This window comes from Anarhichas minor, unplaced genomic scaffold (genome assembly GCF_050575085.1).
Source record: "Anarhichas minor isolate MPS153535 unplaced genomic scaffold, ASM5057508v1 ptg000136l, whole genome shotgun sequence".
In the NCBI taxonomy this organism is placed as follows: domain Eukaryota; kingdom Metazoa; phylum Chordata; class Actinopteri; order Perciformes; family Anarhichadidae; genus Anarhichas; species Anarhichas minor.
This window is the reverse complement of record NW_027466582.1, coordinates 2,418,823-2,437,068: the sequence shown is the minus strand read 5'-3', so window position 1 is coordinate 2,437,068 and position 18,246 is coordinate 2,418,823. Positions and strand designations below refer to the sequence as shown.

Here is an 18,246-nt window from a genome sequence, read left to right as displayed (position 1 = left end):
TCTCTCTCTCTCTCTCTCTCTCTCTCTCTCTCTCTCTCTCTCTCTCTCTCTCTCTCTCTCTCTCTCTCTCTCTCTCTCTCTCTCTCTCTCTCTCTCTCTCTCTCTCTCTCTCTCTCTCTCTCTCTCTCTCTCTCTCTCTCTCTCTCTCTCTCTCTCTCTCTCTCTCTCTCTCTCTCTCTCTCATAAAGGCAGACAGCCACACCGTCCTGCTGGTTTCAAGGAATAGTTTCCACATTTCAGGGAAACAAACGTATTTGCTTTCTTGCTAGAAATCAGATCAGAAGATCAACAGCACCCTCGAGTCTGTAGACTAAATATGAAGCCAGAAAAACCGGTTAGCTTAGCATAAAGAAACAGGGGAAACCGCTAGCGTGGCCCTTTTTCACAACAACAACAACCCTCCTGTCAGCACCTCTGAAGCTCAAACCAAAAGTTGTGATTTGTACGGCCCGTGACTCTCTGGGGTCTCCACAGTAATAAAACCACGAGAAACCTCCCACTCCACCAAACAAGACGGATTCTATTAAGCCATAATTGTACTAAACAATCTCGTAACAACTCTCCATCTGCTGTGTCAGCGCGTTTGCACCTTTAGCTGCGAGCTGCATGTTGAGAGCCGTTGAAAGGCCATCGAAACGCTCCCAATCTCGTATCACGCACCTTTAAAAGCCTAAACAGAAAGCCATTACCGTTAATGGACAGATGAACCCCACAATTTGCACATTTCATATCTGCCACCCTGCTTTTCAAAGTGCCAAGGACACATTTATTTAAAAGCAGATAAATTGCTGCATGCAGATAGGTTCACTAATATAGCTCTTAACTAATAATTTGGAATTTCTTTCAGTACAGGCATTTCACAGACCTATGAGTTGTCAGACTACTCTAAGGTGACTAAAAAAAAAAGAAAAATAGAGTGGGAAGGTGGAGGAATGGAAGACATAATCCAGTCAGAGCATCCATCTTTGTCCCTCTCCTCTCTGCTGCTCAGTAAATGGCCGGTGGAACGACGGTGCCTGTGGTGCCCTCTCCTCAGAACACGGATACGCACTAATGCACCGGCAGCTCCAAGTTCTGTTGAGGATGTCAGCCCTACATGCACACATACATACAGAGCAGGGTCTCAAGGCCTTCTGGGGGAAAGGTCTGTCGCCCACAGCAGAAACATGCATACAGACAAGCTGTACGGCGGGAGTGATGAGGTAAAGAGATCTGCTCTGCTTGGCTCATTTGACTGACGTCCTAGTTATCACACCCTTTGTGGAGGAGAGCGTACACCTGGCAGGAGCCCTCCAAGGAGAACAGTAATGGCGAACAGCTGGCCACTAGTACTCGCCTACCATAGTGTGAATCTGACAATCAGGAGATGGCCAAACTACGCTCTGCTACAGCCAATCAGCTTGCTACAACGGGGGCCGGACTGTTTGCTGTCCTGGCCCCCACAGTGATGGAACCAGCTCTGCATTAACATCAGTTCAGCATCTTTAAAGCAGCTGATGTTCTTGGAGGATTCTTATAAAGGTCGATCAATTAATTGGCGACAATATGACGTCTTACAAACTATCGTATAACTTTGCAGTCCCAGTGAACAGCTGATTTATCAGCAAGCTGACGAGTCATTACTGACCCATTGTCAGTTTATTCCGCCACATAAAAGTTCTCTCTCGAATATAACAACACTATTGGCTCGTGATAGCCATTGGCGAACTAATCGGCTATCGCCTTTTTCCTGATCAAAATTATCATTATCATATCGGTCGACCTCTAGATTCTTGCAAATTTTGGGGTTGAATGTCCTTAAAGTCGCTTTGGAGCAAAGACATTAACACACTTTTACTATAGGAACTTCAAATAAGTGCACAAGGTAGGTCAATAGATCTTCTCCAAAACCATACCACATCCTTTATCCTCCTACCAATTAAAAACATCTTATTGTATAACATCTTGAGGTCCTTAATGGAATCATAGGAGTCAGATTATTCCTGGATAAACTGCTACTGCTATGTTTGCTCTCACTCGGCTGACAGTCTGACAAAAGCCCCGATCTGTGAAGGATAGCCGCTGTACTTTGTCAGAACACTTGATTAGATTAGATACCCTGCGAGTCTGTAGAGGGACTCGGGTCGTCACAGCTGTATAATAATAGGACTCGGCAGAAAGGAACATTAAATTAAACACTTTTTACACGGGGAGTCTTCGCTCTACATCGACACCTTACTGGAGGAGCTGTATAATTCATTGACTTTTCAATATGGTGGCAAATTAAGTCAAAATGAGGTCTCTTTCCGCTACATGCATGAGGTCATGATGTCTTAACAAGTTATTAGGAAGGACAGTGAGATTATTTGCTCAAACAAAACACTTTTCATGCCCTACGTTTGAAAAGTCTGTGCCTGGTGATCATCTGCTGTTCAGGAGTAATGCTCTTCTATTCCTAACATACACAACTAATAGACCTTTGCTACCACCACATGTTAGAAGTCATATTCAACAGTCGAGACACTGGACTCCTGTTGTCAGACGGCATTAAGGAACAACGCTGCGATTACAGATCACTGCTGCACTCACAATAAGAGTTTCTGCATAGAAGTAAAGTTTGCTCTTCTTCAATAGATAATATATCCCTCATTATCTGATAAAAATGAAAAATCGAATCCATAAATGTAACAGCTTGTAGTGTCTTGCTCTCCTGGGGAGTGAAACTGGATATAGGTTTGATTGTATGAAGGTCCAGACAGCGTCTAGACTCAGACTAATCCTAGCTCAAACTGCCCCATGGTGGAGCTGAGATTGTGGGGGGGGGGGGGGGGGGGGGGGGGGGGGGGGGGGGGGGGGGGGGGGGGGGGGGGGGGGTTGACTATTGATTGCTCCCAGCGCTTGCTTTGGCCGAGTCAACAACTTGGCCTGCAGGCAGCGATCAAAATAAAACCCTGCAAAGTATTTATTCTCAATAAATATGCTGGTATGGAGAATGTAAGTTGTCTGGTAGGAATGAAGTGTATTCGAGAGGTGTTGTGCTAATTTGTCAGCCGAGTTCTTGCATCGCCGTTGTGAAGAGTCTTAAGAGACCGAGATGCTGGTTCTTAACTGCCATTTGGGCTGCTGGTGCTTCCAATATTTTCCTAAACCGCAGGAAGATTAAATACCGTTTCTTTCTCGGGACCTGGTGCAGCCGATAACATTTGGCTGCCGCTAAATTACATGTTTTGATTTTTACAATTCAGATTTCTCGTTCACTAAAACGATTTGTATTATTATTCAACAGCTGTTCACAATGTTACTGATACAGAGGTGATTCTGATTAACAGCATGAATAGATAAGTGCTTGTCTATAATAACCTCCCCATGTATGAATCTGAAGTCAGTGGTTCTGAGGCGAGGGAAGTTCACATATCTTCCCACACATATCTCACAATTACATTTCAAAACTTTTTCATAACTTCAAACCAATTTTCCATGACTGTAATAGTGTAATAAAGATCTGAGCATTTGCAAATAACATCATTCCCAATATGCAAACCCTAAATTGAATTAAGAACTCCAAAGTGCGTTGAATAAAAGCAAAAGTTTGGACCACAATATCCTGCATTCACTGAGGAATAGAGTTGGACATTAACTGCCCGGAAAGCTTATAATGTGAGACAATCGAATACTAGAGCTCGGTAATAAATCTTGGTTTTGGTGATAATTCATTTTGAAGACCACGAGAGTGACGGCAATTCAACCGTATGTTAATGCTAGACGACGCAGTTTGCGGCTATGGATTTAACTGAATTCTCTAAGGTGCCTATGTACGATTGCATAAAGAAATATAAGGAAGTCAACTCCCTAAATGGTGGGATGACAACGTTTGATTGATCTGAGAGTAAAACTTTACGGACAGTCACTGAAAAGATGAGAGACAGAGAAAGACAGAGACATTCACAGCCACTTGTCCGTGAGCCAGACCCTAAAATGGCGTGATGGAGCCACAACAACAAATATCCCAGAAGCATTAAAAGCGCTTCCTGAAATGTGTCACGTTAATGCTGCATGAACACACCATCATTACCCAGTGACATGCTTCAGGTGTGATAGACGACAATAAACACAGTTCACAGGTCTGACCAGTTAACAGGTCCCTCGACCCTTCGTGACTCGTCAGAATGACGGGTTAGCCGGGTTTTGTTGAGAGCGATTAATGCATCTCATTTCTGGGTTTAATGGAGATGTGGTGATTAGACTGGATGAGTGCGATTCTTAAGAGTAATTTGATGTAATTAAAAACCCAGTCGGCGCACATTTCTATTCTTGTGGTGGTCTAATGTGACTCGTGACGCTTAATGTGGCCATCCATTTCCCAGAGATGTGAGCACGGATGGCTGGGTTTGTGTTTGGGAATGTTAATCTCCACAGCAGGACGTGTAGACGTGAGCTGATCTTATTCTGGGGAAGACAATATATCACAACTGATAACCACCAAAACCAGAACTACTCAATGGTAGAAGTACACAAAATACACAAAAAACAACACTACAAATGAGAATAGTGGTTACCGTGATGTCCCCTGTGACAGGGCGTGTCAATGCAAACCCTTAAACACAAGGCAGCCGTCGTTCTAAAAAGGTGCATCCTAATGAGAAACAGATACCAGTTCACTTTCCATCAAGCTGGGTTTGAGAAGTGCATAAAGTCCAAAAGATCATTTGAATCTAACACACAAATCCATACGTGGTTCCAACGAATCTAATGCATCATGTTTGTGCAATTGTTCCAGTCAATTACAGGTTATCAGAACCAAGCAGAGTGAGGGAATACGCCCCATTAAGCTGCACGGTGTCACTAGCTTCTCATGTTTACCGAAATTGACTAATCGACTGCACTATGGTAAAAACAACGAGAGTAAAAGCCCAGGAGACCTCGGAGAATGTTCGGACTGCAGCACAGCCGTAATGCTGAGATGTTTTCTCTGGTCTGTAATGTTGTAGAGAAACTGAGAAAGAAATAGAGACGGCCCACTTATCATAGAAAGCACGGCCCCAGGTCCGCTTTAATTGGAAAGGCAGGACAGCCGATCCTTTGTGCAAATGTAAAGCCGTCTCCCGGCAGATATTGACAGGACAGATATTCCTGCACAGAAAAGATCATCTCAAAAACAATGAATGTGTCATTTGAGGTCCAGCCATCCGATTTATCAGACAATCAACAGACATGTCGGCGCGTAGACGCGGCATGAATGCTTCCAAAGCTCTCCTCACTCATTAGCACAGCTTGCAGCGATCGGGCCTGCATGGAGGCAATCAATCAATCGTTGCAGTGCAACTCTCTGGGCTCATTGGTTTCAGGCACGAGTGTAAGCTGTTTACCATAAAAAAAAAAATATATATATATATATATATATATATATATATATTATCTGCGTTGCATAGTAATAAGACGGTCAATGTTAGAATCGCCGCCCAACTTTTGTCAATTGTGCACACTTATCACGCAGCAGCAACTACACGGAGCGCTGCGCTGGGAGGGAAAAGACCCGCAGACACAAAATGAATCTTCAGAGACACTAACTCAGCTCATCTGCACCCTAAAAACAATAAATGGCAGCAAGCAGCATCGTGGATGATGTTACATTCATTTCACGCTTGGTGCCACAATGATCCAGGAGGCATCTGTGCCCACAAAATGGCAGCTTAAGCTCCGCGCTCATTCGCTCAGGGCTTTGCATGCTTTGCAATTCTAGATTTGTTTTCTTCTGGCAGCCGAGAGGTCGCTAGGGGAGAATCGGTGTCCAGTTCTAATAACTACTTCTAACATCGCCGGAGACACTTTGTTTTCTGCTGTTGACCACCGTCGTGGTTTAATGTGTATCCCGTAGGAAGCTGAAGAAGTGTTGCATCCACAGAACGAGATGCCATTCATCACCTGTAGTCTGCACCAGATGGGCATTATTCAATGTATTATTCACTGAAATGTGCCATGTATGATGACTGATATAACATAGTAAAATAAGAAGGGAACGAATTCTTATGTAGGAATATATCTGCGCAAGGACAGAGCAGTTTTTATAAGTGGAAAACTCTTAATGGAGGGATTTTGCTGATCACTCGGGTTGACAGAGTAGCTTGTACAGTAACGTACAGGCGACTCGTAGCCTTAGAATAACGACACCGACTTGCTTGTGGCGACTGCAGATACTTGGGAGATATTGTTTACATCAGCCTGCATGCAAAAGACATTTGCTTGAATGTTAAACTCCCTTCAGCGAGTGCGGTAGGTCCAATGTCCTTGTAAACACAAGAGGCAGACAGATGAGAAAATCAAATTAATTGAATCCTCTTCAACAGTGCTTTGTGTTTTCAGAAAAGGTGCCCTCTTATTAATCCATTTCCTCGTGCGCTGTGACCATCACGGCCCGTCACAGGCTGTGTGCCAGTTCGTCCCTTTTGTCCTGGGCAAGAATCCAGGCCATCCTTTATAGCAGTAACTACTTCAACCTGCGGTAAAAGGAAGCGGGAGTGGTCCTTATGACTTTAAATATCCCATCAAGGTCTTGTGATGGATTGACGTCGGCGATGGGGAGAGGAGCCGTCTGTTTACTGCGATGTGAGATGCAAGGCAGGGAGTAGCGACACACAGCAGTGGTCCATCCACATGAACACGGCCCGTAGCTGTTGCCTTGGGCATGATATCGAGCGACGCGGAGGACGCACTGTGCAGCCTCGGCATGGTTTCTGTTTCTTCCACACACGGTTCATCAGTTGAATAAGGAAACGCTTGTCAACTGGGCGAATTGTCCCAAAAAAACAAAACCGAGGAAGGTTTTTAACAAAGTGGGAAAAGTAGCACGCCACTTCAGTGTGACTATGACATTTAAGAAAAGCAGGAGAATAATCACACATCGATATTTAGTTCAGCAATCAATAGCATACGGCTTCCGCCTGTCACAGAAAAACAAACGGCGGATTTAGCTCGCGAAAAACAGCCCATGATTGAATGAAAAAAACTGGGTCTTAATAATGAATGAAAGGAAGGCACTCCATGTGAACCAGATCCGTGTGGCGGTGCACTACGAATGAACCCCGGGTTGTGGCCCACCTAATGGGCTTTGGGTTTTCTGCTTCTCCAGGGAGGGGGGGCGGGCGGGGGGGGGGGGGGGGGTAGAGAGACGGGCTGTGAGAAAAGGACGAGCAGAGAAACCATGACAACGCGGTCCACGCAGGCTAATGGAAACCATTGCCTTCTTGCTGTTTTCTTGTGCATTAACAGCGGAGAGGCTTCCCCATCTTCCCACCCCTGACTGTGCCCCCCCCCACCCCCCCCCCGCTATCTAAAACTCAACAACCGGGCTTAGCCACGGCCACTGCTTTTAACACCTGATTCAGAAATATCCTTTGGAGAAAAAAAGGCTTTTCGCGTAACTTCCGCCACGGTTCAGAATAGCGCATCTCAACCCTGCCACCACTCCATATAATCTGGATGTCACAGGCAATTCTCAGCTCTAGGCAAGCGGAGGGAGAGGTGACCCAGATAAAAGCCCTTTAGAACAGCAGATACCAAAACGGCTCCGGAGAGGCTTCGCCCTGCAGGTAACGATCTAGGATAACTTCCACCTTCGCGTGTCCTGACCCCGCGCAGAGGAGGAAGGGAAAGCCCACCACCCCGAAATGACCCGGCTGCAGCGGGGTGCGATTTCAGTTTCTGTTTCCCAGCATCGCTCCCTGCAGATGCACGGCGCTATTATTATTATTATTATGATGACGCTGTGTCACAATCTCCAGACATAACTGACTCTGTGATCAATTAGCCTAATAGCTGCCTCGCTGAGGTGCTCCAGGTGAGAACTGGCTGCCGATGTCACAAATTAATCACCTCAGCCAGTTAGCCTAATTAATTACGCCTCTGGTGGAGGCTGATAACGACTCTCTCCCCAGAGCTTCCAAATTGGTGGTCCGCATCCGTGACATTTGGCTTTGCAGATAAAAAAAATACAGCTAACAGTAGCATGAACTGTCACCCTAAAAAAAAAGAAGAAGATAGGTCGCTGTGGATGACGCAAATATCAATTAGCTGATTAACATTAGCATGTGCTCTTCTTTTACTTTGTCTTTATGCGTTTCACGTCGTTACGGATATGTGAATGAAAGCGATTAGTTACATTACATTGGTTTGATGTGCAATAAAGCAATCAGTACAGTAAATACATGATAGCGGTGTGCACAATGTAATAATGATAAAATAATACGGACCATCTCGTGTTCATCAATTGTACGTTGTTGTCGAGCTCTATGGGAGTTCAGGCTGTAGTTATTGACTGTGTACTTATGTCTTGCACTGGAGAAGACTGAAGTGTGTATAATATGTATTGACCAAAAAAAGCTACCGGCTCAAGTCCGATGTTAGAGTCTTCCATCAAGGAAGTTTAGTTTAACCTGCAGTGAATTATTGATGGGAGGAAAATTAAACAATTAATTTAGTATTACCTCCCTACGATATACTGAAACTGTTTTTTCCCCTGGCTTAGCAGAGCAAGATAAACTGTAGTGATCTCAATACTTCAACTTTCCGAGAGTCTTACAGTATTAATGGTGGCCAACAGAGGCTCTCATCTCTCATGAGGGGACCGTCTCCCTGGGAGAAGGGATGGTTTACCCACACAGCAGGGGTTCCAGAGGGGGGATGCTCTCGTGAGGGACAAGCACCACCTTGTGTCGGACACTTGTACTACACAGACAGACAAAGTTTGCACCGACAAAGAAGAGTTTGGTGGATCTTATGTTAGCTATATGCATACGTTACTATCCTACCTCCACACTCTTGTACGTCTCGTTTGTGTACGCCTCTTTTAGCCCATATCATTCCCGTTATTTTGGCCAGGTGGAAGCCGTTCTTCAGATTACACGCTTATCTCCGATTTGTTCAGGTAACAGCCTCATTAGTTTGCCCCCTGCCCATACCTGGCCCTCCCTTCGCCCTTAGGCACCTGCCGTTTACCACAGGTGGGCATGTAATTGCTCTGTGGCGTGGTCATGTTCTGAGTGGTTAGCAGAGAGCAGCCTCGCTAATGAGGCTACTCGCTGTGATGCTTCTCCAATGCCGAGAAATATATGCCTATGCGTGTGTGTGTGTGTGTGTGTGTGTGTGAGCAGGCAGGTGTGAGGCGCCACATACATCTGGTATACGGTTGTAATACAACACAGCTGCTTGCTGCTACATCAAAGGCAGAAACTAGGCGAGTAACCGACAGCCAACGTTTGTGTGTGTGTGCGAGTCAAAAAGAAAGGTAAAAAGGTACTCAGACATTTCTGGATTTGTTTAAATAAAAACTATGCAGACACGATCAGTATGTGCTGACGTCCACAAAAGATGAAAAGTTCAGTGGTAGTAGTCATTTTTCCGTTTCACAAGTAAATGTGTGGCACTGCTGTCATTTAACTTGTCCTATAAGGTGGGGGGGTGGGGGGTTACAGAGGGCCCACCTATGCATCACCCTGTTCCGGTTGTGTAGCCATGAAGTTGTGGATCAGGTGCGGATACTCACTCGTGGTGCACTGTTTGTCGGCGGCCTCGCCCTGAGTGCTGCTCTTGGCCTGCTCCTCTGCTGCAGCGTGGGGCCTCCCGGTCTCCTCGGAGCCCATCATCTCCGTCAGCTGAGCCGGCGTCTGGAGGTCTGCAGTGCCCACAGAGGATCGGTTACCGTCAACAGACAACAATCTTTGCGTGTGTGTGTGTGCGTAAAAGAAAAAAAAAAAAATACACTTCAGAAACGTACTGCTGGAAAGTTAGAGTGCTTGTGTGTACGTGGATGTGTGTACAAACACCAGAAAAAGACGAGCAATAACCACGAGTCAATCAGAGCGAATATTACCGCAGAAACTACAACGATATCCTTTTGCAACGGCGAGATGTCGGGAATGAAAAGCAGTGGTGTGGTGGAGACACATGCAAGCCCCTGAAATTGAGACATTTCAACTCTTGACATCCAGCGGTATTTAAGTTGTTGGCCAAAAATCACGGCTCCTTTCATCTCGTCACGGGGGAGAAAATCCCCTGAGATACACTGCTGCAAATGGACAGCATAGAGTGCTGGGCTAATTGATAGCTTTATAGCAGGGCATTGACTAGAAGATGAAATATTGTGCGTGTCGCTGTATTCCTCCTCTCAGGCTATGCTCATATACTATAAACATTATATTTAAATTGTTAATTTTTAAGATTTGTACCAAGTTGCTGGTGTACGATTTATTATTCTAATAATAAACATTTTATTTGGTACATTTTGTTTCACAAAGTTGGGATAGCACTGTTTAAATCAAGCCTCGTGTTGCCTTAAACCTAAAAGAATGATCCCAGTCTCTTCCACACAGTGAGGCACGCAGCTTATCACTTCAACACTGCTGTGGGATCGGTACTCGGTGCCGGGCGATACCCAAAGCTCAAGTATATCAGGACTGAAGAAGTCACATCGGTGCATCCCCATCTATTCTGCAATATGTATTCAGCATCCTGTGCTTTTAGTTGCTAAAAGAGGAAATCAAAAGCAACACGGTGACGTCTGAAGATTGCTTCCTCTTTGATAAGCTTCCGGTTTGACGTGGAAGAACCGGGCCTCTGTGGTTTAAATCAGAGGGTTGGGCTGTACACAATGCTTTAGACTATGTGGTTACAGATAAACAGGTCTTCTTGTGCAGTTCCCTTAACACTCTGGGGCTGCATGGACTACAATATATGGGGGGTGAAATAAACATGTTGTGCAGCGAGAGACAGATGTTTTCATGGACAATCAATAAAATATATACATGTAGTGGTTGTATTTATTTCTGATTCTGTAGTCTTGGCTAGGTATTGAACATATACTGTGAGCGTATATCATTTTTCCAATGTACTCTATCCCCATGTGGGCAAGTGCAGCAACAGGAGTATGTGCATATATAAAAGGCATATATGCTTAATATTTGTCAAAGTACTTAAAAATCAATACTTAAAAGCTCAAGCGTATCATTTAACTACACCGTGCATGTGTGTTTTTATGTGCATAAACCTAATTTAGAGTTAGCCTAACTCCACCGGGCAGCGCTCGGGGCTGTTTGGTGAGCGTACAGATGCAGGGAGCCAGCAGACAGCGAGCACAGAAGGTACTGTCTGGAACGCCGGAGCCTCGGGCATCGCTGCTCTCCGCGCCACATACTCTACACTAAAAAACAGACTCCTCCGTCAAGTACCACTGGGCAACCCTACAGAATCTCTCTCCCCCCCCCCCCCCCCCAAAAAGCAGGTTTATACTCTGAAATAATCTATCAAAAGAAAAGAAAGGAAGGTGACAGAACAGGCCAGGGACTACACCGCCAACACGGACCAGCTCATTATTCAAGTGACTGAGTATTCTTCCAAAATCTTTATTTATTTAGATAAACAAATGATGCGTTTCACTTCGGTGTAATTAGTGTGCTAAATGAGTCTGCTCTACCAATAATATACTGAAAACAACCAGCTACATAAAGTGGGCAATGCAGACAGAATAATGGGTATTTATCAAGTAACGGGAGTTATTAACGGTTGTGATCTTGTAATGTAAGGACCGGAGATACGACTTGGCAATGGGAGATATTTTTAGTCTTTAACTCCGCTACGAGCCACAACGCTGACATTACACCAAGTCTTGTAGATGATATTAAAAAAAATAATAATTGAATGTATATTGCGCTTTAATGTAGACAGTGTTTACAGAGAGATAATGGTGTTTATCTGTACAACTGTGTAGACAGGAGTTTTGGGTACGACAGCGAGTGTGTGTTATTTAATGACAGAAAACACCGAGCGGTTTCCTCACCTCTCTTCCTGCGCGCCTCCTTGATCTCTTCACACATGCGGTCGAACTCGGGGTCCAGCTCGGCAGCAAATATAGCGTGAGCGGTGTCCTTTAAACTGCATGCTCGGTGCCTGATCACCTTGTCTGAGAGAGGAGACAGTGAAACACAACATACTGGTTTCAAGTGCTTGACATGCATATTCAAGGGGCATGTCCTTTGTAAGGCAGGATATCAAACCTGTATATTTGCCATGGTAGTCTAACAATTTTTCTCTTTTAGATATTGATTTATTTTTTCCTTCCTCCATTTAGTTTGCAGTTTGATGTTGCATGCATGCCCCCCATCATGTATGGAAATGCAAGACAATGAGTCGATACCCATTCCACTGTATGTGTGAGAAAAGGGATCGCAGCATTTTCTCACAGGTTGAATAAAAGGATAGCGCTAGCTTTGGTGAGAAGCGCATAACTCAGGAATAACAGGCATAACTCAAGTAATGCACGAGGTTCTGGATATCACCACTTCACCCATTCCAGACAGAGGAGGGTGCATTCACACAAACACGCTGAAATGTTGTTTTTTTTGTTTTTTTTTATAAAACACGTACTCATTCGCTCTCACATGCACAGTCCTTACACCTTCACAACTCGCATGTCTCTTAGATGTAGCGCAGCATCATTAAATCCGGCTCCTGCATCCATGGAGGGAATATAGAGATGGAGCTGAAGTGGCAGACTAAAAGCAGAGGCACAGTAAACAGACAGCCTCTCATTACGGCAGGCAGAGGGAGAACAGTTCAGCCAGAGAGTGGCAGAGGGGGTCACAATCTGCCATCTTCCTTTTCTAATTGGAGGGCGGCTGCCTAATTGCGATGGAGGCAATTTGTGTGTGCTTTTCTACTGACAGAGTATGTCTGAGTGCGTGTGTGTGGATACATTATAAGTGGGGGAAAAAATGCCCGTCGGTGGAAGGGGTGTCAAAGGCCAGGTGGGAAGCCGAGAGCTCATCGGAACCCTTATTGGCCCTGAATAACCTCCTCTATCTAGAACACGCAAAGAACGTTCTGACATACAACGCTGTTGCTTACCGTTATCGCCGTTTCCCTGAAGCAATAAAGACGTATTTGTGAAACTGAGTCGCATTGTGGAGCACAGAGATATCAGCCTTTTTTATAAACGTAACCCAAGTTATTATTTAGCGAGGTGAGGGGGTAAAAGACGAGGAAGACGACACGATTGCACGTGGAGGACGGTGCGATGAAGATAGAGCGACGGACAAGGAGAGACGGAGCACTGAGGGATAATGAGGGGTTTTTTTCCGGCACTTTTTTCGAGCTGGTGCAGAATTTCCCCAGCAGCGTAATTGTGCACGGCCATATTTCCCGGGCAAAGCGCTGGCTGAGAGGCTTTCTTGGTCTTCTTTATTAACCTGCCTAATTGCATTTTTTTTTCTCTTTAGCGTTTCATTTGTAGACCCGGCATTCCAACAAATGACCCGAGCCCTCGCCTGCAAAGACCAGAGATATGATTTATTAATTTGGGCTGGAAGATAATTGCTTCCCATCGGCAGCTACATCTTTATGAGGGAACAAAGCAGGTAAACACACAGGGCGAGAATTTAAATGGTCATATCGACTGAAAGGTCCGAAGCAGGTCTTCTGCATGCAGCTTTCAATTATCATCATGGTACTGCTGTTGAGGATTAGATTCTGGTAGAAATAAACTGTTTCTCTTCCGTGCAACAAGCTCATTTTTGCAAGTATCTTTCCCATGATTTTTTTAAAATATATTCACAAACATGCATCCCTCTTCACATGGGCTTTTCCCTGTCGTGCAGGCAAGTAGCCAATTTAAACAATGCATATAAATCCAATTTATTTTGTAAGCTACTGCAAATAACAGGCCTCTTTGTTTGCATTGTGTGTACATGTGTGTACATGTGTGCTCTTGTGTTATCCAGCACTCATTATGGAGCCCATGTTTGGCTTTGGAAAAGGTGCTGAGACGGGGAGGAGGATGATGTAAAAATCGGTTCAAACTGCAAGACAAGAGACAATTAAATTTTCATGCATATGCAGCCTCTCAGCTACGGAGCAGGAATTACACGGTGGGAATATATTTCCGGGGGGGGGGGCTGTATGCACTTTATTTCATTTGAATTTCCAAGTTGAAGAAAACCATCTTGAGGCCTGGAAGCTCTTTTCATAAGTCATTAAGTGTTAAATCTAATTACTTTTTCCTCACACAATGACAGCCTAATGGAACACAACAGTGACTGCAGAGACACATGGTCAGACTTATTTGGAGAGTCCAATGTTGATTTATTACCATGGGACCGTCGGAGGCCTGCACAAGAACTAGAAAACTAAAGAACTTATTTTGGGATACAGAAGTGTGACAGCTTGTTCAGAGATATCTGTTGTCAGATTCAGGGACAATCTTAAGATTGAGTTTAGGATTAAAGGAATTCCTCAACATTTGAGTGAACTTACTTATGTGGTTTGTGAAGTAATTTGAGTATCATCCCTCAAGACAACATGACACAGTGGATATCCCCGGTCACATTGGGGTCACTTGCAAACAGACTGTATATAAGAAGTGGACAAATGTTTTGAAGCCTCTAGTTCAACATATTGGCTGTCGCCACCTTGTTTTTTGCAACCAGACGTGACGCGAGAGGGTGGAGTCATTTTCCTCATTGACTTCTATTCAATCGGACTTCTTTTTGCAACCGGAGTCCCCGCCCTCTGATGGGCACCAGAAAGAAGGCAGGTTCTCCTTCCAGACCCGCAGGTTGCAGCAGCCTGCTTGCAAACTCAACCGCGGAAGGTCGTGACGCGTCTAACAGTTCAAACTCTCTGGCTCCGAGACCGACTAGTCACAGGCAGCTGGCCTGATAACGAGCACACTTCATCTCCCAAGCAAGGGGAGGACGGGGTTACACATACACACACAGGACACAAACACACCAGAGACCTGCAGAAGAGACACAAACACCGGCATCTTAGATAAGATGCACTTTGTGTCAGATATTCTCAGATACTACCGACTGCAGCGCTGCATGTGACTTAGGTAAGCATCTTTACACACGCACGCGCGCACACACACACACACTTCGTTTTATGTTCTTTCTGTATTTGCTTTGTTTCTGTTCTCCTTAATCAAAGCTCTAATATCTCTTCAGCGTGAGACATCAAGCAGTCTCCTGCCGCTGCTTTGGTCTCAAGTTAATCTGCTCATAAGATTTCCATCACAGCTTTCTTACCAAGTCCTGGATGAAATGATCACCATTAACTTAATCTCTGCGCTTTAAAAGAAAAGAGATAATTCCGTGATGCATTCAGCCTATTTTAGCACACAAATTCCAGCCATTTTGAACTTATTGTTTTATTAAAACTTGGCAGATTGTGTTGAAGTACAAGTAAGCACAAGTCTGCAAGCATGTGGCTTTCGCACACATTAAATTGCATATTGCATTTATATACAGTACCCTACACGTGTACGTAGTATTACTCCTCACCTCCAGGATCCTTGTCAGGATTGTATTCTAAAGCGTTGCTGCAGATGAGGTCGATGTCCCTCAGGAACTCCTTCACTCTCAGGTACTGGTGGGTGTCAATCTTGGTCATGGCAGTGGACAGGTCCATCGGCTGCCCAATAACCTCCAGGTAGTCCGACACCTGACACGCAAAGTCCATTTTAACACAGGATTAAAACCGGATTTGTCAAACTGTGAGTGAGATACCGGGACTCGGGTTCAATCCTCTTTACCTCATCGATGTCAACCGGCTTGCTGAAGATGTTGAAGCGTTTGTCGGTGGCCAGGCGCTTGGTCACGTCCCTGAGAAAGAGCCGGAGCTCCCGTAGTGTGTTCTCCTCCTGCTCAGCCAAGCGGCGCTGCTCCTCTGTTGACAGGACTCTGGGGCCCGGAGCCTCCGCCACCGGCAGCACCTCTTCACACCTCCCTGTCGAGAGGGAAGCAGAAACGGAAAAGGTACGCCAACGAATTAGAATGCATTTTCATACAGCTTCCATCTATAGACCTAAAAAAAAAAAAAAATCTAACGACAAGAGCGATCCAGAGACAAAATAAAAATGTTTGTGCGTTTGCCCACAGCAACTAAACACAGAGGCCTCACCTACAGGCAAAAGCACTACTCCATCTATGCAGATATAAAATACAGGCACACAGTTAGCACATTGGTTGGAAGTGGACAACCAGACAGTCCAACCTACCAATCTCAACCCGGATCCTTTTTTCATCATCGCAGACACGGACCAAAAAATACTTAGCCCAGGTTAGAAAAAAAAAAAAAAAAAAAAAAAAAAAACCTTTTAAGATTCTTGCAGCTCTTTCCTGAAAACAGGTTTTGATATCCACTAAGGAAAAGCCTCTGGACTATGACAGAGTGATGAAGAAAGGCAAGCAGACATCCTCTCCTCCTCTCCCAAGGCGCCAGTCCTCGCCCCAAGGCATCTGCCGACATCGTTAGGAAGCTCTCCACAGCACCTCGGGCCGCTTCAATCGGCGGCAGCAGCAATCCAAAGCCTTGATTCTAATTATGGCTAATAACAGCCGGGCCCCTCGTAGCGATTCCTCTTCCCTGCTTTCCCGCCGGCCTCTCTGTTGGAAGCCACAATGCTGCCTTATCCAGGCAGGAACCCCCGAAGAGCACCAGGCGAGTAAAGCGGGGGACCCCTGCCTGGCATCAATGAGCAAACTGCGGCTGAATGCTGGGCACACAGTTGTCTTATATTGAACCCGAGCGTGGGGCGAGGGGACCACTGAGGACTGGGGGGGCAAAGGCAGGGGGGTTGGAGGCTGATGATTTTGATGTGCATGAGGGTTGGAGATGTCCAGAATAAATACTGGCTTCACACTTTTATTCTCAATCTCTAAAGAGATGTTAAACAGATTCTGAACAGGTAAAACATGTAACTGCAGAGTGTAAATGTGAGTCAAGTTCACATACAGGAGGATATTTCAAACACTGAAAGACTGTGGGAGAGATGGAGAGCAGAGCTGGGAAGGAAAGAAGCATTTGCAGACAACACTGCCCTCTAGGACCGACAGCAGAGATGAGTCATAACCGTCTCGTCCTGCATGTCTCAGTGAATGGCACTCAGTACCTGTAGTCCTGAGGCGAGGCGGAGCCCTGGCTGCTTGGACCAGCAGCAGGTCGGAGAAGAAGCTCTTCCTGTCCTCTTCTGCTGGAGAGCACAGTGTAACGACCTCGCCGTAGGTCCTCTGGAACAAACTTCTGAGCTGTAAGAAAAACAATCGGGGATGAGAATTCAGTTCACCATATATCGCTATCACTTACAATTAAATCCCTCTTAATATAAATCAGGTTAAAGCATAAAATAACAAGCACAAAGGCACCTAGCTTAGCCTGAAAATGGTAAAACAATGGTGTCTGTGCGGTAGGTTCGTGTCTAAAGCTTCTACACTAAATGCATTTCTTAATTTCGGCTCCCTGCTAAATGTATTACATTTTGAGAATACTTCATTTCATTTCATACACCCACCGTCTTCTTGAACTAATTACTCCAATTTATGTTTGTTACATAAAAGACAGCGTGCAGCTGATTGTGCCAGTTTTCATCAGCTCCTAACATTAAAGTTAAAGTGAAGCCCGACTGAGCACGGCAGAAACCCAGCGCACCGCTTACAAGTTCAGGACTTCACCAACAGACGACATATTTCATGTCCAGGTTAACCGCAACAGTGGGACAAAAAAAAAAAAGGGGTCTTTAGTGATTTCAAGACCACATGATAGCTGATCAAAGCAAAGCTTCCGAACTTCATCAATGATGCATCGCCTTTAAAAATGCAGTAGTTTCAGGATGTGGGCCCAGATATCATTTTAAGCTTTCAGATATTTAAAATATGGACTGTAAAAAAAAAGGTAAGAGGTCTGAAGTTTTGTTTATACTCCTGCTCGGCACCGTAGAGCGAGAAAATTGCGCTAATTTAACTGAATCATAGATGAATAGTTAAAAAGTGCATTGATTTGATTGCCTCTCAACATGGCGACGCCTGAGCCATTGGCACGTAGCTGTCGGTGCCAACAGTGCTTAAGGTACAAACTGCGACAACCATGCCTACAGAGCCAACAGTGTTGGCTGAGGGGGAACCAGAGGGCGGGCGCTACACTTCCTCACAGAGTCCAACGACGCCGTCGGTCAGGACGGCGTTATCAGCTGTAACCGCCTCATGAGAGCAGTGCAGGAGGACGGCCGTGAGACGACCAGTGGGACACGCCCACATGCACCAACACGCACTGAAAGCACGCGCAGCCGACCCGGATATGTCAACGAAGCGAGGGAGGGAGACTTCATTCTCTGCTCAGGTTGACACTACGCCATTGTATCTTTATGCAACAAATAGTTGTTTTGCTGCTATATTAATGCTCTGAATGTTGTAAATTGCTGTTTTAAAAATACAATATTGGTAGAGA

At 45.1% G+C, this 18,246-nt stretch overlaps 1 protein-coding gene across 7 annotated transcripts in view; it reads right to left on the bottom strand.

Annotated features, from left to right (window-relative positions):
• atad2b (ATPase family AAA domain containing 2B) overlaps positions 1 to 18,246 on the bottom strand; it is a 59,455-nt gene that overhangs the window by 26,640 nt on the left and 14,569 nt on the right. For all 7 annotated transcript variants that reach the window (XR_012951605.1, XR_012951606.1, XM_076084833.1 and 4 more), the window contains exons 20-24: positions 16,916 to 17,051; positions 15,557 to 15,750; positions 15,306 to 15,465; positions 11,807 to 11,929; positions 9,518 to 9,646 (exon numbers count right to left, since the gene is read on the bottom strand). Coding sequence is in view for 5 of the 7 variants with exons in the window: in XM_076084833.1 (XP_075940948.1) it covers positions 9,518 to 9,646; positions 11,807 to 11,929; positions 15,306 to 15,465; positions 15,557 to 15,750; positions 16,916 to 17,051 (742 nt within the window). In the remaining 2 variants the exon portion in view is untranslated. The remainder of the gene's footprint in view (positions 1 to 9,517; positions 9,647 to 11,806; positions 11,930 to 15,305; positions 15,466 to 15,556; positions 15,751 to 16,915; positions 17,052 to 18,246) is intronic.